At 37.0% G+C, this 26062-nt stretch overlaps 1 protein-coding gene across 1 annotated transcript in view; it reads left to right on the top strand.

The window, feature by feature from the left end:
• Positions 1 to 26062, top strand: part of TNFRSF19 (TNF receptor superfamily member 19) — a 58422-nt gene that overhangs the window by 13535 nt on the left and 18825 nt on the right. The window contains exons 3-5 of the mRNA XM_059822986.1: positions 671 to 781; positions 11011 to 11189; positions 14526 to 14611. Of these exons, the coding sequence (XP_059678969.1) occupies positions 671 to 781; positions 11011 to 11189; positions 14526 to 14611 (376 nt within the window). The remainder of the gene's footprint in view (positions 1 to 670; positions 782 to 11010; positions 11190 to 14525; positions 14612 to 26062) is intronic.

Below are 26062 nucleotides of genomic sequence, written 5' to 3' on the forward strand. Positions count from 1 at the left end.
CCTTAGTTTCTGGTTTGGTCAGATAATGCACTTAAATGCCTTTGAAGGCAAAAACTGGATTCTTTCATTTGGCCCATTAAATAGGAAGTGATAGTGAAATTTAGAATAAATAGTATTCATACAGGTTTGGGTTTTTTTTTAAGTTTCAAAAATGTTTGAGTGACCTCTTACAATCTTTTAATATTATGTTTAAAGAAATAGATTTTAGTTTATTCAGTTGTAATAGCATCATTACAAAAATTTAAAAATCACAAATAAATGAAACACGGCAATATCATGTGATGTGACGTAGCTTACTGTCATGAAAATTGTAGCTTTAGTAAATGGGCATGTGCATTTTTCATAATGTTGAGTAGGGTGAGGAACTTAAAACACTTTATTGTTTGAACATGAGTTTAACATTCCACAAGTTCCAAATATCAAGCAGGTCTTCTAAAAATGTAAAATTATTGCAAGTCATTGAGTACTGAGAACCTTTAAAATTCAGGCCACTTATCCATATTTGGAGTTTGATGATTAATTTTCATTGCCATGTTTAACATTTTTGATAATGCAGAAAGTTATTTTTAAGATAGAAACATGAATTTATTTCTCAGATTTAGGGTTTATATAAATTATATGTTAATCACAGATTAATTATATTTTGCTGAGTTTACTTTTTTTTTTTTAGCTAAGTAGAGTGATTTGTGAGACTGGAGATTGCAGAGAGCAAGAATTTAGGGACCACACCGGAAACTGTATCCTCTGCAAACAGTGTGGACCTGGAATGGAACTCTCAAAGGTAAGTAAATTGTGCTTTCTTGAATTTAGTTTGTTTCCAATAAGTGCATTTACTTATGTGGATAAAATAGTAGATACCTGTACTTAATGTGGAAATATTTTTTATAATTTTGGCGTTTGAACCTTTTACAGTTTTTCAAGTACTAGGTTTTCTGGTTCTCTTTATATAAATGCTCAATTAAAAAAATGATGATGCCATTCACAAAGTAGAGAGTACCATTAGAGGATCTGGGTATGGGCTCTCAAATTAGAATTATTTTTTTAAAGGTGAGTTAGTGCTACAAAGGGTGAAAAAAAACTACAGGGAATTAAGACTGAATAACATCACTGTGTAGAGGAGAGTATGAAAAATTAATTTCAAATTAGTGATTGGTACAGACCACTGAAGTGGTGGGGGGCTTCATTTTTACAGTGCTGACTTTCAGAATCAGTTCTGGATTTTAGGTGAAATTGCCACTGTAGACTATGTTTAAGTATTTTCTATACAACAACTTGTCTTAACATAATGATTTGTAATAAAAATAAGGGCATAAGCATATAAATACAGTATAGGATTCAAGTGAGAACTGAGATACTTCCTTAGAACACCTAGGAGATGATGTGTTTTCACTAGCTCAGTGGTTGGAGCACTTTGTGTTGGGAAGCTAAATTCAAGTGAGGCTCAATTTCTTTATTTTACAACTTATTAAAAATGCTATAAACCTAACCCATATCTTTATGCCATGTAAAGTAATTGAGAAGGTTGAGGCCAGAAAAATACATGGTAATATGTACAAAGCACATAAGAAGTCTTTGTTAATGTCATGGAGAAGGGAAGATTGTTATCGTGAGTCTTATGCAAATGTTTTTTTCTTTTAGAACTGCATCTCTTCCAAAAGAAAATCCCCATAAAAGTTTTGGAAGTAGCAGGTTTTTTAGGAATGCAGAAATGAATCAGCAGAGGTGAATAGTGACTAGGTTATGGACTGAGATTCAGTAGAACTAGAAAGTTAACTTGGCAAAATTTCCAGAAAAATTCCAAGTCTGAATGCAAGTCACGAGGGGGATCTTGGTTGCTTTCAGCACAGAGAAAGTAGGTGCTGTGTATAAGCAAGGATAGAGAAAAATGAAGGAAGATACAGCTGAAACAGGAGGGAGGGGGGATATGGTGGGATTCACTAACTCGATCACCGGAGGTGAGAGAGAGAACAGAATGAGTTATGTGTCACGGGGAGACTGGATGTTTTGGGGGAACAGGTGTGTCATGCTAGAGGTGTGAAGATGGTCAGACAAAAAAGAGAGAGTGAAAGATGGTATCATGAAGGGGGAGCCGACTTGTCAAGTTTCAGGCATAAGCATAAGACTCTTCAGTGTCTAGCTACTATACCTACATCTTGCCCATTGTTAGAATCTAAAACTGTGGCCCAGACATAACTGTGCAGTCTGATCGAAACCTGATAGTTGGGGCCATAAAGCAAGAGAGAAGTACCTACTCTGCCTGGTGCCTTTGCATACAGAAGGGCAAACTGTTTTCTACTCTTACTGATAGTGTAAAAAGGATGGTAAAGGTAGAATTTAGGGTGTTATTTAGGAGGTTTTTTTCAGTGTTCCTTTTGTAGGCAAGTGTGTTATGTAGATCCAAGGGGGAATTTGAAATGTTATTTTTGAAAATTTTTTAACGTGAAACATTACTAAGTGTGTTGTGTATGTGTGTTTAAACAACAGGGAAAAAGAAGCTTTCAGTTTTTGGCTTTGTATTTCTTACTATATTCAGCTCTGAAAAAAAGCACAAGTGTTGTAGTTTGAAGAGATTTACTGAAATTGAGTGACACATTTTCCCTATCTCTCCACCCCCTGTAGCTAGTGTTCAGTGTGTTAACAGAAATACTTAGTTTCACACTTTAGTGAGGATTGCTTTCTATGTTAGGCAGTATTAGTTAAGGTTTAGTCGTACAAACAATGCTGTTGAAGTAGAGATTTGAAGATGACTAACGCTATGGATGTGGTTTTGTTTGGATGTTTCGTTTTTTTCAGATTGGCCTTAAATTTGAGGCCTGAAAGGTTCTGGAGTGATTTAATTTATAAAGGCACTTGTAAATATGGCACTTCATAACAGTGGTCCTACTAAAGCAGTATTATATGCATTGATGTAGCGTACTTATCTAGTTGGCAAATAGAAAACAAAAGCATAAAAACTAATGCCCTCAGTAATTACACTTTCAATTTAATAAAGAAATGCTAAACTAAAATAGGAAGGTTATAGTTTTCAATAGTACACTATTCAAGTTACGTTTTTACTTTAACTATTTTTGTTTACAATCTGATAGTCCTGATTCTTAAGACTAGTTTTTCTGAAATAATGAATGCTTAATTAATTTCAATGGGTAAGCAATAACTTCTCATGGACATGAATAGGCTTTCAAATACTATTTTTTGCTACTACAATAGAACTGAAATAACTAAACAGATTTTGCTCAAACCTAAATGTGAGTGGAAGCATAATTTCCTTTATAAATAAAGGTACAATTTTCTGTGAATCATGCCGAAGGATGTGATGCTGTGGCTGTTACTGCAACGCAGTTGAAAGTAGTCTTGCTGAACTACAGCTTGAAGCAACAAAGAATGTTAAGTCAAAGGTCAGAACACGAAGGGAAAAGGGATTTAATGATATACTTGAAGTAATTTGCAGCACAGAGGGCGTTTTGTTTGCTTGGTTTTTTTACATGTGAGAAAGCAATGATGTAATTATGCTTTAGTTTAATAACAGTTTCTTAATAACAAATAATGTGTCTGTTTTACTATCAAATATTTAGTGCTCCTGGATGAAACTAGATATACTGCTGGATGTGTGAGCATGACTGTATGTCTAAGTACGTAGTAAAATACAATGTTATCAGTGGGTTTTTTGGTTTGGTTCCCTCCCCTAAACTGTTTTAAGCAATTGACTGACGGGTTTCTTTTTTATGTTAGTAACAAAAAACCTCAGCCTATATTGTTGAATACAAAAGGCCAGCTATTGGGTTATGCAGCAGTGGACCGTGTGAACGGTTGACGTAAACATAATGCTCCTATTTCCTTCCCTCGAAACTCAGTTCAGGTAGAACTTCTACTGCTGAGTAAGCTGAAGCAGACAGGTCCAATGTCAAGGACTGTAGAGCCCTCACTTCACTCTTATTTATGAGAAACTACTTCATCTTAGTTACAATCTAAATCTGTAGATTTCTTTCTTGCTATTACTGGCCACACAAAAACAGGAACTATGTTCCTTTCAAAAGCCAAGTAGAGTTAGTAGGCTAAACACTATGAAAGGAAAACTGGAGTTCTCAAGATAAAAATTAAGATAAGTACCATGGTACAGATTGGTACTATGACTTAAATACATTGCCACTGAATTGATCAGCAACCAGTTTAGAGCAGAAGTACACTTGTGCATGTACTTTCTTCCTTATGCCTTTGTTAAACTGAGTACATGATGTTATAGAAATCAAAACTAATACTTTGTTACCTAATTGTGATATCTGGGGTGTTTTTCAACTTAGGTGTGATTTTTATTGTGGATTTATAAAACCCAGTTAAGTGAACAGTCATTAGTTGTCCCTACACTTAAGGGAAGACACAGTGGCACCTGAAGATCAGACTTAAGAATCTTAACACAGACTGCACAGGTGACTTAAGTTATGGTTAAAGCCTAATCAAATCAGGTCCTGTGTGACAGTCCAGTCTATTCCCATGTCACCAGATGCACACTCAGATATACCACAGACTTGCATCAACAATATGGATAAATGTGCAGGGCAAAATACCACCTGTACGGAGTGGGGGGGGTGTGTGTGTGTATATATATATTTGTATATACACATATATATGTGTGCGTATATATACTTACAACTATTAACTTGAGTTATTCATATGACCTTTGTTGTTAAATTACGTGACCATTACATAATACCTTTCTAAGTTAGGGAAATGCTGTTGCCTTTTCTTAATTTATACATGATACACTAGCACAGAAGTCAACTTGCCCATGGTAATGCAGGAAGTCTTTGGTGGAACAGAGTAGACAGAGGCCACAGAGTAGAACAAGAGGATGGAGGCTCTCTATTCACAAGGCGCCACATGGACAAGACAAAGGGCAACAGGTACAAGCTGTATCAGGAGAGAGTTTTTATCTCTATATAAGAGAGAAATTTTTTACGGTGAGAACAAACATTCACGGAAGAACCTCCCCAGGAATGTGGTAGTCTCTCCATCACTGGAGGTTTTTAGGATGCAATTGGACAGGATGCTAGATCAGCTCAGCTCAGCTCCCTGTCTCATGAAAGGTTGGACCAGATATTCTTTCAAGGTTCCTTCTACCTGGGCTGTTCTATGGTTCCATGATGAGTGTTTAATTTTAGTTGCAAACTAGTGCTCAATCTGTTGGATTGACCTCCCTGTCTGCATAGATAAGCAACTTCAGACACCCTTTATAGCATGAAACAAAAAAACCCCCAGCCTTATTTCATGTAACTAATTCCGAATCTAGGCTATTGCCATCGTAAGAAAAGCCAGCTTTGTTATATCAACAATTTAGCATTGATGGGGAAGGGAGTGAAAGCTTCTTCTGTTTGTTTGCTTCTATTTGTTCATTTAAAAAAAAACAAAACCTATATAGCGTTTTCTTCTCATAAACGTGTCCTTGGTAATGTTTGTGAAGCCTTTGAACCACTGAAATAGCTTACTTTTGTGTGGGTGGGTTTTTTGTGTTAGGGGTTTTTTTTCTTTTTTGTTTTTTTGAGCAGTGCTTTCTTCTGGGGTGGGAGACTAAAATGATTGTATCGATTCAGAAGGAAGTGTTTGCTTCATGTAGCTCAGCATTATTTCATTTCTCATTCATTTATTAGGAAACAAAGCATCAAGTAGTTAAGCAAGTGGTTTAATATCTTTCATTCTTTAAGTGGCTTCAAGTTGCCAGTGCCTGAATAGTCATTCCTGTGGCTTGATAGTAAGAGCCTTTTTTGTCCTATCTTAGCAGTAATGTGTTTCTGCATTAACCCAACCTTATATATTATTCAAATTTATATAAAACACAATTAATGCAGAAAAAATAAACTGGGATAGTTTGGGTTTCAGCCTTTTCCTGAAAATGTTCCAGTACAGAAATGAGAGTCCTTCCAGTCCTTTCACCATAAATTGGGTTTTTTTAAAAAAAAAATTCTATAACTCTCCTATAGCTTCCATGTATTTTTTTTGATTTATATATGAAAAAGCAATCCTTATCTCAGCCTCATCAAGCTTATATTGCAACTCAGAACTTTAACTGCAATTCTAGATTGTTTTGTCAACTGATCACATCTGAGGATGTAGTTCAGAAACATTGAAATGACAGTTTTGGCAATAGTAAGTTCTTTCGACAGAGCCCTACCTATACAGTTAGGCTGACACAGTAGATTTTTAGGGTGTACTATGGAACAGATCACTGAACTGATGACATTTAACCTAGATCAGTTCTGTGGTCAGATTTACAGCTGAGCCTCATAATCAGTTGTATCAGTACAGTTGAGGACAATGTATGACGAGGAAGAAAAAGCAGAGATGAAAGGGAGACAGTGCCTTAAGCCACCAAAATACATGATGATAAATACTGTCACCAAGAGACTGATGCTGTACAGAGAGCCTGTGGGACAGAGGCAGCTTGATGTTTGCTAAGGCAGGGCTATGTATCATAGGTTGCTTCCTTGCACCAGGTATATAATGAAAGAAAAGGAGACCTGCATCTTGGCTCAGAAAGGGAATTGTGAATTAAACAGGAAGGTACTGTTTGAAGCTACTACTGAGTGTAACAGCCTTCATACAGAACGTGAAAGGTGGTGTGCTATGTCTGACATGTTGTCCCAGTGAAGTTACCGAAAGCAGCTGCTACCTTGTTTAGCAGTCACTCTGTAACATTTCAAAGCAAGAGAGCTGCTTTTGAGGAAGCCTGCCATATCTCTGCTCAGGAGAGGCTAACACATGTTTCTGGGTCAGTGTCCTGGAAGCTGGAGCAGCTGCATGTATGCCTGTCAAATCTTACGTACCTGGCGTGAAACTTCTCTGACACTAACTTTGCACTTTGCCACAGCAGCTAAATCTGACATGTTTGCAGCACACTGTTGCAGCCTGTCCTGCCCAGAGACTTCTGCTGACAGATACGGCTGATTATTGGGTTCTAGATGAGGCTGATCCACAGCCTAAGGTACTTTTGGAAGCTAAAACTGTGTGCTATTTAACAAGGCCACATACTCAAAGGTATTACTAAAAACTTCATTTCCCAGCACCGGTGTAGTGCTGCAACCTGTTACATGACCTGACATCAATTAAAAGTGTCTTAATGACTGGAAGGCTTTTTCTTGAGAATACTCAAATATTCTTGTAATCATCATGGCCTAAGTGGTACTTCTCTGTGCTGTACTGTCTAGGGACTTACATAGGTTGTGGATAATCAGTGGAACCAGGAACAGATTCTAAAATGTACTTGCAGATTATGATTTTAATAATGCCTGAAGGCATTTTTTTAAATGAAATTTGAGGTTATTTTAATTGAAAGAATGTTTTAAAATCTAATTTACTGTTCATTTACTTTCTGCGTTGCATTCAACTTTTGGGGAAAAACCATACCACTTAACTCCATTACCCTTTATAGTCTGCTATACTTCTGGTCATTCTGTCTGAATCAGTGTTAAGGTAGTATATATTGAAAGAAAATGTTTACACTGCCAAGGTAGTACTTTAAGAGGTGTCTGTATTATTGTATGCTTTTAATATTTTTAGCTTGAAACTAAGTTACGAGTTTAGTTAACTAGTTTGCCACAGATTCCCAGGTGGCCTTGACCAGTCATCTCACTTGATACCTTAGTGAAACCCACTTCTGAACAAAGTTGTTCTGGGGATACATACATTAAAGGTAATGAGATGTCACAATACAGTGACAGTGAAAGCTGTATAAATATCCAGAAAACAGAAGTGCATTTGAATTTTGAGGATTTTTTAAAATTAATTTTAATGCAGTTTTCTGAATCAGTGTTTGGGTTTTCATGGCTTTTACTGTATATCATTTGAGAGAGACATTTTTCATTAATGTTACCTGGTACCATTGATGGTAGCATTGAAAAGGGGAAGTAGAAAGGGAAGACTGGGCTAAGTGTTCTTCACAGTGCACTTCACAATAGGAGAAATAAATATAGCATATATTTACCTGCTCTTTTTCTGGCACAAAAATAGAAAATGTTTTTTTGAAATCTAGCTAATTGAGGTACAAGTTTTATTTTTCTTCTGCAGTCCTGAGGTGAACTGCCACAGGAGATGAGCCCTCTTTTTAAAGTATGAGTGGGAGGATGGAAGGAATGAGGGGAATTGGAAACTATTTAGACCTCATCAGCCATATAACTTGACAACTTTGTAAATAGAGCACTAAGAAAACTGGTGTACATCAGTTTTGCACATGTACTGATAAAAGATGAACAGTCAATTGTTTGTATCTTTGCTGGACTGATAAATTATAAAGTCCAAAATTTCAAAGGGTTTGAATCCATTGTCTAAATCATATCCTTCAGTTTTGGGAATGTGGTTAATTATGAGTACAGATCTGTTTGAAGTTCTGCCTGGTTTACAAGCGTAAATATTTATTTGCACCTGTCAGGCAGTTAACTAGCTCAAATGTTATGTGAACATAAAAAGCACATACATAAAGTTGTAGTTGTTATGGATTATATCTGCAGAATTCCTGGCAAGGACTTAGAAGCCATCTTTGAAAAGACTGGAGACTGTAAATTCCTTGGGCAGAAGATTTCTTATATTGTATCCACTATTTCATAGCTTTAAAGTTAAACCATTCCATGTTACAAAGGACCGCTGAGATGTGTCCATGCATCCAACTATAGCAAAGCACATCTGACAGAACTAGAAACAACTTACTGAAGCTTTGGTAGTTTGGGCCAGTGAGTTGAAGGCATTTAATTTTAACTTTATTTCCTGGTGTTTGCTTGGTTTTGATCAGAAACTTCAAAGGTAGTCTGGAAAGGAAAACTTACAATTAAGTTAATTTAAGCCTTACATTTGGAAGTTTACTAGTACTTGGGAGGGACTGATTCAGAGTGATTTATCGAAAGATCCGAATATACATGGTTTGACTGAGCTATATAATATATCCTATAACACTACTATTTGGATGATCTAAGTAGAAAAAGTAAAGAGTAGGTATTTAGAAAGAATTTGTTAAGGAATAATGAGATGCAATGAGAAAGTTTATTTAGACTTAGAAAGAGCAAAATCTCCTAACAGAAGTTAGTCTGGTTCCAGTCCCCGGTGGTAATCATGCAGCTTTGTATACAGTCGTACAATTGCATAAATGAAATTGAGTGTAAAACTGAACACAGTAAGATATTCTTAGGTGACATAAAATAGAGCTGCTAGAACCTCCATTGTTTTGGCATTGATTCCTAGCAGAAACTGGTAGGTTTGAAATAAAATGGTAGAAAATGTTCTATGGCTGAAGTAAATAAAAAAAATAAAAAAAAATTGAAATATTCTTACCCCTTTTGCCTACCACCTTTATTAGGGTCAGTATCTCACAGAGGAGCATGCTGTGCAGTGTATGAAACTGTAGTATGCTGCTTTTTTTGTTACTAACGGCAATGAGTTGTCTGTCTGCTCCTTAATCTGAATAATAGACAATAGTAAGAAACTACATTTCAGCTAAAAAAAAAAAAAATCTTTTTTAAATTACTAAACTATTTTTAGTGTCCATTTGTAGCTGCTTTCTTAAAATTTTTAATTTTCAGTAGTACTTGAGTGCTTGCTTTTCTTCAGAGGACAGTAAACATATTAACATAAAAGGAAATTGACAATTCTGTCCAGTAAAATGTATCTGAAGTTGTTTATTGTTACTTTATTATTGCAAATTAGGGGCACTATAAAATACATATTGGCCAAGTCCATCACATAGCTTGTTCCATAGATACTTTCTCAGTGCAAAACCTTGGAGAATCCTGAGTGCATTTGTAAGGTTCAAAGCTTTTTACTGCAGCAGATTTGCTTAGGTGGGTGACTTCGGAAAAAGTTGTTTATATGCATTGGACATAAAACATACATATAAACTGGTGGAAACCTCTTAAGTTGCCCCAGTTGAAGATTTCCTGCAGTTTTCCCACTGGGAAGATGCCCTGTTCTTCCACTGAGATCACATACTGGAGAAGGAGGTCCCCACATTGTGTCTTTCCTACCTACTCCCTTCCAAATAAGTCCTTTCCAGCAATTTGTTGTATTCCTCTTGCCATTTTGCGGTGTGCATCAAATCTAACTCCAAAGTACTGCAAAAAAAATTTAATAGGATATTGAGATGAGAAAAGGGATTAGGAACTCTTAGTAACTTGATAACTCTAAGAAATAGTGACATAAAAATGAAATACATTGATGGTTCTTGATAATCAGTTCGTAGAATTCGGTCCCCAAACTATTACATATTGTTGGGTGAAGTGTTTCTCTTTGCAGCCTGTCAGTTGTACTTAGGTGTACTTTCACAAATGAATGGATATAATTTCTTTGAACAGCTAAATTTGGGATAAATAACCAACTGTAACGATAATCCTTGTATAGTAAAATGTGCCTCCCTGCGATCCACAGAGCTATTAAACTTTTCCAACAGTTTAAGAACTGTTAGAACTGGAGTGGATTGAGTTCCTGAAATTCTCACTGGCTAAGCAATGTTTCATGCCTAGCTGATGGTCATTAACCAGCTCTGTTTTATTTGGTAACAGAAATTCTAAGCCTTTGAAGATCAGTGCACTCTCTTCAGCAATTAACTTTGTTCACCTTAGCTATGAACCTTAATATCAAAGTGCTTCTTTGCTGTTTTTGTAACTGAGTAAGTGCCTTTATACTTCACTTGTCCCAGTTCCTGCACTTTCACATGACTGACCTAATTAAAAAACAGACAGCTCAATAATTCTACCATAAGCTAGTAATAATGAAACTGTGGGAGTCCTTGAAGCCCTTTATCATTCAAATACACAGTGGTTTCATGAATAAAGTGGATGACTAAGTATTACTTATAGAAGTAAGGGAGATTATTAGCAGTGGAAGACACATTTGAACTTGCTGAAAGGATGGCTTTTGTCTCTAGAAAGACCTACTCTCAGTAATAATTACACTAGGTCTTCATTTTATCCCCGCATTCTCTTCTTGTTCACACTTTCAGTGACTGAATAGCTTGCTATTGCTTGTTAATCCCTACAGGAATGCGGCTTTGGATATGGGGAGGATGCACAGTGCATGACATGCAGGCCAAACAGATTCAAGGAAGACTGGGGTTTTCAGAAATGCAAGCCTTGTCTGGATTGTGCATTAGTTAACCGGTTTCAGAAGGCCAACTGTTCTGCCACCAGCAATGCACTATGTGGAGACTGTTTACCAGGGTAAGTCCATTTCTGAAGATGAGACTTGAACAAATTCAAAACTAATTTGCATTAACATTTGCTTTTTCATATTTTCCAGATAAATGTTTGTATCCTTTATGTATGAAGCTATTTATTAGCTTTGCCAATAATTTACTGTATGATCTGAGCACATAATTTCAGAATCGCAGTCTTAATTATCTCGCCTATAAAAATGGTTTGATAATTACCTACCTGATCTATGAAAGTATTGCTTATGCAGCACCTGAGAAAAATACTTCAAAATATTGAGTGTTACTGGTGACTGACTTCTTTGTTATAATGAATTAAACATTTGGAAACATACACAGTTACCACCTTGAAGTATGATCACATCACGTGCTTGCCTTTTTTCCCCTTCTTAGGTCAATGCCTAATAATTCTCATGCACATACATTTTTAGGTCAAAAGTAGCAGCTGTGTTTTATGTTCCTGAATTTCCTTCATCATGTTGGTAAATTCATAGAACATGATGCTGGTTGAGAATCATAAATGGATCTGGAAGAATTCGTTTGGAACAAATTATAGCAGTGTGGAGACTGACTGAAACTGCTGTTATAAATCAAGGCCTGTGCTTAGTTTGTTGTCCAGTCATCCCAGATCTCTGTTGCTAATCTTCTCTGTTTGTAGTGTTAAGTGTTAATATCTCCAAAAGGCTATTCTTTACATTGTGGCCAAGTTCCACTATTATAAAAACCTGCCATGAATTTGTTAAAAGGCATTTCTGATGCTTTTTTGAATTATGGATTGGTAGGTTAATTGATAGGAGTAGGTTATGAGAACTGATCTGCAGTTGTAACAGCCTTTGTATTTTCAGGGTATATATTTCAGAGATGCTTAAAGGTTCATACATTTGTTTCCTACATATTTCTCAGCTATTTTATTTATTTTTATTTTTTTTTTTTAAATACCAGCTATCAAATACCTGTACACTGTTGAAGCTGCTACAGTTATTCCTCTCAAGCCAGAAGTGAGGTCTTTTCATTTAAGAACACTTGGTAAACCTTTGGTACCTAACGTTAGTTTAAGTCATGGTACATGAAGGTGTGAACCCAGGCATTAGATGTTACTCACAACCACTTTTGATACTACCTGCAGCCACATGGTGGATTGATTTATGCTCTTATTGCATATTAATATATATGTATTGTAGGGCTTATTTGGCTGTCAGCAGGGAGAAAATTCTCTTCTTGTGGTGTGAACAATACAAGCTAATTTTGGAAGATGAGAAAAAAAACAGACAAGAAGCCAGAATAAAACATGAATTAAGGGTCAGTCTAAACTGGGGGACCTGGGAATGCTGCTTAGTATTCTGGTCTAGAATGTATTCTAGTTATGTGTGTTGAGTATGTGTTAAAATCGGAGCTGTTGCCATAACCTGCTTTTGCTGGCAGCAAAGTTGGAAACATGAAGAGGCAGGGTGTCATGGGTAGGGAAGTCATAGATCATCTGGTCTGGGCATTTTGGGGAACAGAACTGTAGAACGTACTGCCACTCATACCTGTCCATCAGTTTAGATGCTGCCTAAGCAAATGGAGGATATAGCTAGCCAAACCAAATGGTTTAGCTAATGTTTTACCTCTTGGCAATCATATTTATTTTTGGTTTGCATGGGTTTCCAACATGCCATTCCCTATTGTTCAGCTTCAAAACACTACAGTGAGCATGTCAGCTGAAAACAAATATTAACACATTTCATTCAGAGTAAATGATCACAGTGGCCCCTTCAGTCTTACAGCCTATGAATCTGTTTCTGTTCACATTGTTAAAGCATGAGTTTCTTGAGCAGTTGGAAAGCTGTTTGCTTTAGCTGATACAGTCTTCGTACTTTAATGGCATTTGCAGTGTTAGTAATTTAACATCAGTAGAGTTAGTACCTTTTATTTAATCTACCACTACAGAAAACACTTAATTCATGTACTCATCTTGAACAGACCACAGCTATTGATTCTAGCTTAGTACTAATGACTGGTTGAAAGACAGATGGACCTACGTGATTAGGGAGCTGTTGTAGATAAGTTCTTTAGAGGGTGTCATACTCTTACACAATTTGAAATATAACACTCTAAACTTCTGTTTTTTCATTTGGTACTACTCTTGTTCCTTAGTTTAGGAATGTATGCTTCTACCTGTCACTGTAGTCAGAAAGCTCTTCAAACGTAAACTCAATAGTGAAGTTCTTGAAGGTTCTTTAGAATAAAATGTCTCTTTGAGTATGACAGCCAGGGTTTTTTTAATGTTGTTGCATTAATTTCTTTAGGAATGAGTAGCTGGCTGGTTAGTTTGCTTTAGAGTTTTGTTTTATTGTTCACCTGTTACTGCTTGTTGCCTCCCATTGCTATTACTTACCTAAATCATCTGACTGATACTTCTGTTTACAATATCAATTTTTTTCATACCTTGAAATGCTTGCTATCTAGAATTTTTAAAGTATACATTTAAGTGAGAATATGAAAACAAAGTGGAGGATTGGATAATGTAGGTTAGGACTCATGTGGTCACTTTGTTAATTTGCATTCACAGTCCATGCACGTTGTGATTTTGGTTGGTAGTGAAGATCTTCCTGGAGGAGAAGGAAGAGTCGGAGGGGGATTGTTGGTTTATTAAAATATAGTTCTGAAAAACCATTTTTACTTTTTTGCTGTTCTACAAAACAATGAGAATAATCTTATTTCCTGAAGATTTTGTCACACAGCATGTTAAAACTTCTTTCTTTTGGGATGCCCTTCTGTACAAGTACATAAACGAACCAATTTATAAGTGATCGTTCCTTCTCTGAGCTAGAGAATATCTTAGGGATTTTAACTAGAAAGCATTGATGTCTGGTCCACTATATACTGTTAGTGGTGATAATTACCTTGTAGTATCTTACTACTTTTAGGAGAGTTATGCAGATTAATCAGTTCACTTTTATTTTTTTAAATATGTAAATAAGCTTGCATAATATAAGCTCATCATACTTGTCTTGTATGTTGTGATCTGTGTGGAAAACAGGGTATTGATTTCTCTCTGAAATCTCCAGAATTCTTTATTTATTATGTGAATATAAGATTATAGTGACTACACATTTGGACTAAAAGATTTAGAAATTTTCCTCAATTTTACTTTAGATCTACTACTGTACTATTATTTAATATCTAATGTACTTTTGTTTACTTTTGTTTACTTTTATTTTCTTCTATTTCCTGATAGTTTGCATTGGGACACAGATTGACAAAAGTTTGCAGTTATAGAGGACTTTGTTAAAACACCTGATTAATTTTGTGAGGAAAAATAACTGGTTTTGATTAACTGTTTTTTCATTCCTTTATCTTCTAGATTTTATAGGAAGACTAAGCTTGGAGGCTTTCAAGACATGGAGTGTGTTCCTTGTGGTGATCCTCCTCCTCCCTATGAGCCTCACTGTAAGTGCTCTTTTCTTCCTGTTGGGCTGGGATTAACTTTTTTGCTTTAGAATGTTTTCCATTTTAACTTGAAAGCTTAATAAAAAATGACAGTCACAGTTCTGAAGAATTCTTTTAAAGGCTCATTTTCTTGTTAGTAAATAATTTTGTTGGTATACTTCAGCAGGTCCAGCACTATCATTGCAAAGTTCCCTCATATGACCAGTCACTTGAGCATAAACATTCCTGTCATACCACGGTATTATGGAGTCTTGAGTCTACGTCTGATGTTGTCATATTAATTTTAATTTCTGGTTTGTGTTAATGCCAAAAGAAAGGCAGCCTTCCTAGACCCTCTGCCTACTATCAGGTAGGCCTCAGTGAGTATGAATTCTTTGCTGACACCCAAAAGGGGTAATTTGTTGATACTAAAGCAATTTCTTCAAGTACATCAGAGGCAAAAGGAAAACTAGAGAAAATGTGGGACCGCTGTTGAATGAGACGGGTGCCATGGTGACAGGTGATGCAGAGAAGGCAGAGTTACTGAATGCCTTCTTTGCTTCAGTCTTTACTGCGCCAGCCAGCTCTCAGGAGTCCCAGGCTTTGGAGAAAGTCTGGAAGAAGGAAGACTTCCCCTTGGTTGAGGAGGATCAAGTTAGAGACCGGTTAAGTAAACTGGACATCCACCAAGTCCATGGTTCATGATGGGATGCACCTGTGAGTGCTGCGGGAGCTGCCAGAAGCCATTACTGGACCACTCTCCATCATCTTTGAAAGGTCCTGGAGAACAAGCGAAGTGCCTGAGGACTGGAGGAAAAGCCAATGTCACTCCATTCTTCAAAAAGGGCAAGAAGGAAGACCCAGGAAACTACAGGCCAGTCAGCCTCAGCTCCATTCCTTGAAAGATGATGGAACAGCTTGTTCTGGGCATCATCTCAAAGCATCTGGAGGAAAAGAAGGTTATCAGAAGTACTCAGCATGGATTCACCAAGGAGAAGTCATGTCTGACCAATCTGATAGCCTTCTATAATGGCATGACTGGATGGATAGATGGGGGAGGGCAGTGGATGTTGCCTACCTTGACTTCAGCAAAGCTTTCGACACCGTCTCCCACATCATCCTCCTAGGCAAACTTAGGAAGTGTGAGTTATATGAACAGGCAGCGCAGTGGACTGAAAACTGGCTGATAGATAGAGCTCAGAGGGTTGTGAATAGTGGCACTGAGCCTAGCTGGAGGTCTGTAACAAATGGTGTTCCCCAGGGGTCAGTACTGGGTCCAGTCCTGTTCAATATATTCATCAATGACCTGGATGAAGGGATAGAGTGTGCCCTCAGCAAGTTTGCTGATGACACAAAACTGGGAGGAGTGGCTGACACACCGGAAGGCTGCGCTGCCATTCAGTGTGACCTGGACAGGCTGGCGAGTTGGGCAGAGAGGAACCTTATGAAATTCCACAAAGGCAAGAGTAGGGCACTGCACCTGGGGAGGAATAACCCCATGCATCAGTACAGGTTAAGGGCTGACCTGCTGGAGAGCAGCTCTGTGGAAAGGGACCTGGGGGTCCTGGTGGACAACAGGGTGACCATGAGCCACCAGTGTGCCCTTGGGGCCAAGAAGGCCCATGGCATCCTGGGGTGCATCCAGAAGAGTGTGGCAAGCAGGTCGAGGGAGGTTATCCTCCCCCTCTACTCTGCCCTGGGGAGGCCGCCTCTGGAGTGCTGTGTCCAGTTCTGGGCTCCCCGCTTCAAGAAGGACAGGGAGCTGCTGGAGAGGGTACAGCAAAGGGCTACAAAGATGATTAGGGGACCGGGACATCTTTCTTATGAGGAAAGGCTGAGGCACTTGGGTCTTTTTAGTCGAGAGAAGAGAAGACTGAGGGGGGGATCTTATCAATGCTTCTAAATACTTAAGGGGTGGGTGCCAGGAGGATGGGGCCAGTCTTTTTTCAGTGGTGCCCAGTGACAGGATGGGAGATAGCGGGCACAAAACTTGGTCATAGGAAGTTCCATCTAAACATGAGGCGGAACTTCTTGACTTTGAGGGTGGCAGAGCACTGGAACAAGCTGCCCAGAGAGGTTGTGGAGTCTCCTTCTCTGGAGATACTCAAAACTTGTTTGGACTCATTCCTGTGCGATCTGCTCTGGGTGAACCTGCTCTGTTGGGGTGGTTGGACTAGATAATCTCCAGACGACCCTTCCAACCCCTATCATTCTGTGATTCTGTAATACTAAAAAGTTTGAAATCATTAAAATGTTCTTTATTTACATACTTACAACCATTAAAATCTTAAACAACGGAAACCCTACCATGAAGTATGATTACCATATGTCACTGTGGTTTTTCAGAAGGCTTTCGTTTGGAATTTGTATATTGGTTCTTCAGGTCTCTGACATAAGTTGTCTCAGTTTAGAAGAGTGTACATGCCTGCCTCAGAGCAGCCTAGGAAGTTATTCCTGCAGTAGTGCATAAATGAACTGACATCTGTTTGAGTTTTACTTAGCATCTAATAGGTGAAAATATCTCAGTTTTAAGACTAAGTCAAAAACATGATTCTACAAGGAAATAAAAATAACAGTGTGTGAAAGCAAGCTTTTTCCACCTAATGCTGAAAATGTTTGCTATTTATTTCAATAATGGATATATTTTGATAGTTAAGATGTTTAAGACTGCATTACTTGAAGCTAAATGGAGACAGACCATTAGGTGTATGGGGCAAGTTCTCAATGATCAGACTAAGTTCTAATTCTCTGCTTTTCTTATCCTTCTTTCTTTCCACTGTGAAACAGAAAGTCAAATATTAGTGCAGCTAACTCTTATATTACAGATGAAAAGGAAAAGTTTAAATGTCCTGTTTCAATGAATTAATTGTCCTGTGAGGTGTGTGGCAATCTTTTGTTTGCTTAAGAACATTACCATAAGGGCACAAAGGCTCACAGCCCCCTACGTGGACTAAAGGCTCATGTTAAAGCTGAGACATGGATGAAGTTCTTCCAGCACTAGTAGCAGTTGATTATTACCTGGTTAGCTATAAATCTAAATACTTGCTTTTATCTTCTTTCTTTCTGTAGACATTTTAAAACAGATCTGGTTTAAATATTTACTCATGAAAAAATGAGTTTGTGAATTGCTAGAGGCAAAGTTGAAAGGATTCTATAATGAACAAGTAAAGAGAGTATTGGAGGCCAGGAGAATTGCTATCACCTTTGTGTAAACTTTAAAGGGGACACAATGACTTATGTGTGTTTTTAGGATGTCAGAAAATTAAATACACATGATATAGTTATATTTTAATTTGCTTAGTTCGGGTAAATAAACTGTAAATACCAATTCTATATATAAGGTCAGCATCTAAACATTAGATTAGAAATGAAAGCATGTTTTTAAAATTACTATTTATGTTCACTTTGTAAACTGAAGACATTTTTCTCACCTGAAGACATTTTTTTCTCAGCTGAATGACAGAAAAGAAATCCTTTGAACTGGTAACTAAAGTAAAAACCCAATCAATCGAAGGTGTGATTTCTGAAATGGAAGGTAGCGTAGACTGTCCCAAATTGGTACCTGTTCAGCAGAGAAATGGTGATGTAGATATGGTTCAATGATTCTTTTTTCTCGGCACCAATTTAGGCTTGCAGAGTTCACTCTCCTGTCTGCTCAGGCCGGTGTTGTGCTGCCCCAATGGTTATGCTTAAACTGTCAATGAAACTCTTCAGTAAGCTAGATTGTGAATCTATCCGTGATTTATAAAGAATTAAAATAACTCCCTTCTTAAGGTTATTTTTAAATCTAATGAGTTTAACCCCAAAACACTTGTGGTGGCACAAATGAAAGAGAGATGTGGGAAGGGCTGGGGTAAGGAGCAGAAGATTTTTTTCCAAATATGTCATTGCTTCCTTTGAGCAAGCATTATGTTTTCAGCTAGTCTGTCTTCGGAAATAAACAAAAAAAAAAAAAAAGAGAAACCATACTCCTTATCTTCTTTTGGTCATAAGAAGATGGCAGATTAAATTTAAAGCAATAGAGTTATTTTATCAGCTTGATTGTGTCAGCTATTCCTACAAGTGGTGTTGTATTGTTCAATTCAAAATGCAGAACAAGTATCAGAGTCACCAGAATCCTTTACCATCTGGACAGGCTTTCTACTAAGCAGAAGAACCTGTAACTTTGAACTTTTTTGAGCTGTGTTTAAAAAAATTAGTTCCTAGCACTCCCACATTACTGTTCCTTTCTGGACCAATCTACAGTCAGTGGTGTTTCCCTGTTATGTGCAAATTCAGTGTAGAATTTGGCTGTACAAACAGTTAAATTGGAATAAATTGTGAGAGTCAAGGAAGACAGGAAATGAACACCTAGGCACCAAGAGCATTTTCCAGCCAAACCATGACTAAAGGAACAGCCTTCTTTTTTTTTTTTGTAATTATCTGTACTGTTATATTTTTTAAAAAATAATAATAGCACAGTATGTCCGGCCAAACTCATTCTTCCCTCTCCTGGACTACTTCTGCTTGTCTTCATGACATAAAGCAAGGAGCATGGGTAGCTGGCCAGAGGGACAGTACGGGGGCGGTATATCATTCCATGTGGAGCTTGGGAAACTAGCCTCTACATGTTCCAGGAAATAAACGCATTCTTTGCTTCAATGAAGCAGAAATGCTTTGTTGAATAAGTCACAGCAGTGGAAATACCTATAGTTTGATTGTAACATCATGTGCATTTGAAATAAACGTACACTCAGGTCTAAAATTGCTACCTTTTTGCCATGAGCCATGTTTTGAGATACTGATTTCACTGATAATGGTTTCAAATATAAAGAATTTCTCAAATGAGAAAATAAACAGTTTTAACTAAGATGAGGAATAAAAGTAAAGACTGTGGCTTGTTAAGACAAAATACATTTCGCAGATCACAGTGAAAACATTACATTTTCGTGTGAGGCATCCATATCTTACCTGCTTTAAATTTTGTTTCTTTAGGGAACTTCTACAACACTTTGATTACCTCCACTAAGACTGATCGCAAAGCTCCCTTTACAGTTTTCTTCTGTAGTTTTTTTATTAGTTTGCTTCTCTATGTTTACAGAATTGTTTTTCTGAGAATTATATGTAAGTGTCCTAAACTGCAGCTGAGTCTCACTTTTTAAATCTACAAGGTATATTGTTTCATTAATGAAAGGTGCTATTTAAGGGATAAAATCTGGTGGTATTTCCTTCTTCCTGGTGTTAAAAGTAGCTAATATAGGAAAAGTAAGATTTGGTATAAATCTACTTATCTACATTTACAAGATTAGGATCTGTGATTTTGTAAACTTTCATGTGAGTGTGACGGGTATTTGGGGTATGCAAGGACTGTACTTCAGAATGAAGAAGATAAAAACCTAGAAATTACAGTCTGCACAGGAGTATTGTAGGGTGACAAAATAGATGATTAAAAGTAAGGGGGGGGGGTAGCTTGCTGGCTACATATGTATTCTGTAAAATACTTTCACTACTGGTAGAAGAGAAGAAATCCCAGTCTTAGCTTTGCTGGAGTTTTTTACATTATTTCATTAAACATAAATATAACTTTTAACTTGAGAGTAATTTTTTGTGACATTCAATTCCCCATTAGTTCCTCTGTTTTCATAGTGGACTTTTAATTTACTTGTATCACTTTCTTCTTTCTATTTACAGAATTTTGTGATTTGAAAGCTCTCGGACTCAAGATAATGTTTTTCCAGCTATTAAGTTTTTCTGTAATTTTTATTTGGTTGCTTTATACAGTAAACTTTGTATTACTAATGCAAAGCAGCCTTTGAAGGTAGGCTGCTTAAGTGCATATGAGGCAACTGGCAGCTGAAAGTATATAACAAGTTAACCCATTCTTAATTATTTGGTTCTATTCCAACATATATGTCCGTCTTATTTCAGTATTTTTTCTGAACTGGGGTTACCTCACAGAATCTCTCATAATCCTCTTTGCTGTGTTGGACACTGTGATAGAAAGCAGCTGGAATATTGCGTAAACCTTTCACAAAAGTCATAAGGAGTGACAGCTAATTTAGGTACAGCTGATAGCATCACTATCTTATAAATATCAGTACTGTTTTATTACAGAGACATTAGCTTTCCATTATCTCATAACTGAAATGTACTCTTTTGTAAAAATGTAGTAAGTCAGTCTGATATTTTCCATATGTGACCTGATGGCAGAGTAACTTATCTTCAGGAAGTCTGAAACAAATTTGACTAGGTGTTTCGGAGAGATGAGAATTGCTATTCATGTCTTATAAAGTTTTATTACAATTTTATTTCTTTCACTCATCAAAGATCAAAGAGAGTTAACCTAGAAAACCCAAATGTTTTCAGTTCCTTGTCCTTGATAATTGTGATGCTTCTGACCCATTGGGGAAAGATTCATGTATGACTTAGAGTCAAACAGCTCCTTTTCTTCCTGTTCTGAATTTGCTTTACACACTGGGCTCCCGTCCTAAAACAAAAGGTTGCAAACAAAGAGAGGGCAGATTTATCCTTCTTTTAGTAACAGAGATGTTACAACTAAAATGAGTTATAATAGTTCTGGAATGTTACTTAATGGAGAGGAAATTTAGATTCATTGCATAGTTTAATCATGTTTCAAAACTTTCTCCTTGCCTAGCCCAGAGAACTTTCACTAACTCCTGTTGTCTGTACCTCTCATTTCTGTGCCTGTACCTATAGAAGTACTTCATTATGTAGCTTGTTATCACTAAATATGTATTACAGTTAGTAGACAGAACTGGTCAGAAGTTTCCCTCATTTCTATCCACCATCCCCTCTACTACTCCTCAAAAAAAACAAAACCCTAAAAAAAAAAACCAACAACAAAAAAACCCCAATGAATTTTCTGTAGAAGAAAATTTAGCTTAAAAATGTTGAAATGACATTGCAAGGAGGTGCTGCTTCCAAACCCAACAGGATTTCTGTGTAGCCAGCCAGACACTTTACCAAGGAATCAAAATTTGGAAGCCAAAGTTCCCAGGGCTTCCAGTCAGTCTAAACTGTTAGACTTTTGTCCACTTTCTTGCACTATCCTTAAATGTTTTGTTCCATGCAGTTTACTTTTTACAGAGGAAAATTTGTTTTGTCAGAAAGATTTCCAATCGTGTTCAGTATAGCTTAGTGTTGCAAAACCTAAGGTGTGAGATGGGTGTGAGGGCTATTGTAATAAATTGATTCACTTGCTAGTAATTTCTGTAGAACAGAAGTACTTGGTATAGCATGTCTGCTACCTCAAATCTAACTTTGATTTCTTTGCATAGTGAAATTTTATTTCACTGAGTTTCAAGTAACCCAGTTCAGGCTACAAACTAAAAGAACTAGGCAAGTGGTGAATGCTTTAGAAATACGCTTAGTATGGACAGCATTAGCCTTGTCAAGTATTTAGAAGTGCTTAAGGCTTAAATATGTGAATAAGCCCAGGATCCTGACTCCAAAATTGCATCACCAACCGTCCTGCTTGACAGCTACCTAACTGTGCAAACACTTAAAAGCCCAAGGGACCTACAACCATTCATAGACCATGGTCTCCAGGAGTATTCCACTGATTCTGGGTCCAGGTGGCTTGGACACATTGCAGCTTTAGATTAGACCGAAAGGATTGTGGTTCATCTGCTTTCCCCTGACTGCCATGGAAGGCAATACACACACATGTCCTGGACCGTATGCTCTCAGTAGGTGCCTAATTGGAGAATACAGATCCCATTCCCTATCACACTTGATCCAAGAGGTAATGGAATTGGAATTTATGGAGGCACCTATGAAGTTCTCTGTACTTTTCAGTGGTCATGCCAAAACTTTTGCAATGCTGAGCAGCTATGTGCCCAGCTGGCATTGGAACCATCAGGCTCTACAAGCTAATCAGTCTGTCACCCATCTCTGGACAATCTGTTCTGTGTGTCTTCTGATGCCAAACTCAGCAGAGCAGGTTGGGATATTGGCTGGGAGTCCTTTTCTCGATAACTTCTTTGAGTCCAGAATTCTTTCCTTATGTTGACTAACTTTGTATTGGCTTCTTGTCCTTACTCTTTGATTCTTACATCACATGCAGGTTCCCAGCATTGTGTATTCAGTCTAGATGGTACAGTGCTTAGCACTGCAGGGCCTATGCCTCTTTTTTCTGATCCTAGTTTCATGCCTTATCACATTAATAAGTCTGAATACAGTTCAGTTGTTCTAAGATGCTGCCTTAAGATAATTCATAAGTCTCCCATTCTGACTGCAACCACAAGTGATTGTTAAATACTCGTAGCTTTTCAGAAAGAGGGGAAAAGCATATCTGCTATCTTTGCTGTTTGGATATGCTGATGAAAGTATACCAATAAGACTATTCTTTTATTGAATGGAAATTTGTTCAAATAGTTAAGAATTTGAGTTGTATTTTTGAAGTAAGTTTAAGCTGTAAATTAGTGAATTTCCGTTTAAATTATCATCTGACAAATCAGCCAAACTTTCCTCCCTACTTCCTGCTTTATGTGTTTGTGTGAAGTACAGGTGAGTAGGTCAGACTTTCTATTTCAGTTATTCTGCTCTTTAATCTCAAATAATGGACAGTCCTCTGTTTCGCTTCTCACTGCCTTTGTATTACTAGATGTGTTAAGACTGACCAGCAAATCCTAGAGGAAGTCTGCTGATAACATCCAGTGGAAACTTAAAAAGCTGAAAACGGCTCTGTAAAGGCTCTGCAAGGTTTAGCAAAAATCAATGCATATCAAAAAAAGAAAGAAAGATACGAACAGACAAAAAGTTTACCTCCCATACTCCCCCCTACCTAAAAAGTATGATCAACAGGAAGGAAAGTATGCCACAGTTTTCCAGAAACTGGTTTATGAGTAACGGGATGAAACTTGGTAATTGTAAATTCAAGTGGAGCATCAGGAATACATTGTAAAATACGATTTATTGAACCAAAAAAGTTTAACATGCTGCTTCATGCAGTAAATGAGTAATCCCATACATCAGGAAATGAATCTGCACAAAAGAATCATTAAAAGACATTTATGCTATATTAACTGGTGTGGGTTTTGTACCTTTTCATTCAGGAAAGTGTTGTATTTTTTTTCTTTCCTTGATTATAATTGTGTTTGTACTTCTGTAACAAAAATATTTTCTGAGCTGCTTGAAATACACATAATGTCCTTGAGATACAAATAAATATTTCTGTGGCATATGCAAGGTCAAGGTATGGTTCACTAACATAGACTGCAGTAGTAGCGCAAAGCCAAACAAAGTTTGGATTTAATGCATACTTCTTGATAGTATTTCTTTCTGGAGGCTCTACAGAAGGATGTGCTTTGACTCCCCCTTTTCTTTGTGTCATTTTTCAAGGAAGTTTTTAAGCCTTTCCTTTTATTACATATGGTAATTATAGTATGTGATTTTTCTTGTGGCAAAACATGGTTTGTTAGATTTATTTCACACATGTTGCCATAATTAAGGCTGTGTGAGATGGACTATGAAACTTTCTTCTGGATCAAAATGTAGATAGAATGTTCCACAGTGAAGAGCTTTTTGTATGCAAAATCTATCTATTTGAGGTGGTACTTGATGGAAGAAGGAAGCCCAAACTGATACACCAACAGGGAAAACCATCCATCTTTCAGTGAATAAACAATATTGTTAGCTCACTTTGTCCTGGCAAAAGTAAAGGTTAGGTTTTTCATATGGGTCTGAAAATAATAGTCTTTCCTTTGGTTCAAGGGCAGTCATATATATACATTTTATGCAGAATGCTATTAATGCTAGTAAGTGATAAATAAGGAGGTAGAATACGCATTTTATCTCAACATGCCAATTAAGACGTTTGTACTTAAGGGTTCACAGTTTACTGTCTCTCTGATGGTAGAGACTCATGAATATCACTACTTCTTGTTGCTAGCTGACGAATGAAGGAATGCTGTAGCTCTTCCAACAGAGCAAAAATAGCAAACCAAAACTAAACCTTTCTAGTTCTTTCCTGCTATTACTTTGTGCAAGCTTGTGATGTAATGCAGGTGGGATGCTGCCATAAGATTTCCTCTCCCAAAATTGGTGGGCTTGTGTCCCACTCGTGTGCTGATTGACCCTCACAGACATGCCTGAGGCTGTAAGAGGCTATCTATAGGAAGTGCTTTCTTGCTGACAGTCAAATGTTTCCTGTCATTCTATATCCCTATCATTTAAGTGCTAGATTTATCTGGATTGAGCTGGATTAGGTTTGTTAACTGAACAACTATCAGAGTGTTTGGTGGTTATCATTGAGCACGTGGATCACTTCTTTGATGCGTGCATCGTACTGGTCTCTGTATCTGTGAAAGTATTTTCCTTGCTGGCAATTCAGCATTCTCTGGGGGAAAACCCCTTTTTCCTTCCCGGCCACTGAAGGCCAGGTTTCTGAGAACAGACAATTTATCTTTAATTGGTTTTAACTATTACATATTTGAAACGTACTGAAAGTTGCCAGTGGCCCATAGGTGTGACAGTTATCATTTCTGACTGCTAAAAATAATTTCAGAATTGTTGTTGCAAACCTTACAATGCTTTAAAGATCCAACTTCTTAAGATAAATGGTAAGATTAGAATTGTGTTGTCTTCAGTTTGGTTCCCTAAGTGAACACAGTATATCGAATAACGTTGTCATTTATTATCTCTTTTAAATCCTTTTGACCCTGATGACTAATTTCTGTCCATGCTGACAGAGCAACAGAGACTTCAGACAAGGAGTCTTCTGATTTTACAAAAACAAGTAATCTAGTAGTGAACAGGGAGCTATATTAGTGCACTTACTGAGAAGGTTGTAGCATAAGCTCCTGCCACATTCTTCAACAAAAGAAAATCTAGAGAAAGGGAAATAATGTAAAACAAATGGTAATTTCTGGACCTCTTGAAAGTGTGTGTTTATTGGGGGGGGGGGGGGGCACCAGAAAATCTGAATACTAGAAGTTTGAAACTTTAAAAAGAATCATCTTCTCTAATATGAAATCTGGAATATTACTATTAGCAGTCCCTACTTAGAAAGCTGTTGGCAATATAAATATAAAATTATTTTCAGAGTGAGCAGATGTATGGTGGAAGCCATTTACATTACAAATGGAAATCATAGAATAAATTAGGAATGGAAATGTTTTTCAACACTATTTGTTTATAATCTCTGAAAGATTAATATACAAAATATGTGTGATCATAATCCAGTGAAGTTTTAAGTAGATGGTATGAAGTTGAGGTGATATTTGACCAAGCTGAATTGTATTGAAAGGCATTGGCTTTCTAGTTTCAGTATAAGAATTGCACTAATTGTGTGTAATCCATTTTTATCTACTAAAGCATGTATTGATGTATTTCAGAGAGGACACAATATTCCAATGTAAATCTCTTTGAAAATACATTCCTCATTGTTTATTACAATATGATGAAAAATGTATAGCTTGAAATGAAAATGGAAATGTCAACTTGTGATTTTAAAATAAATTGAATCAAATT

The sequence above is a fragment of the Gavia stellata genome, chromosome 1 (genome assembly GCF_030936135.1).
Source record: "Gavia stellata isolate bGavSte3 chromosome 1, bGavSte3.hap2, whole genome shotgun sequence".
NCBI classification, from domain to species: domain Eukaryota; kingdom Metazoa; phylum Chordata; class Aves; order Gaviiformes; family Gaviidae; genus Gavia; species Gavia stellata.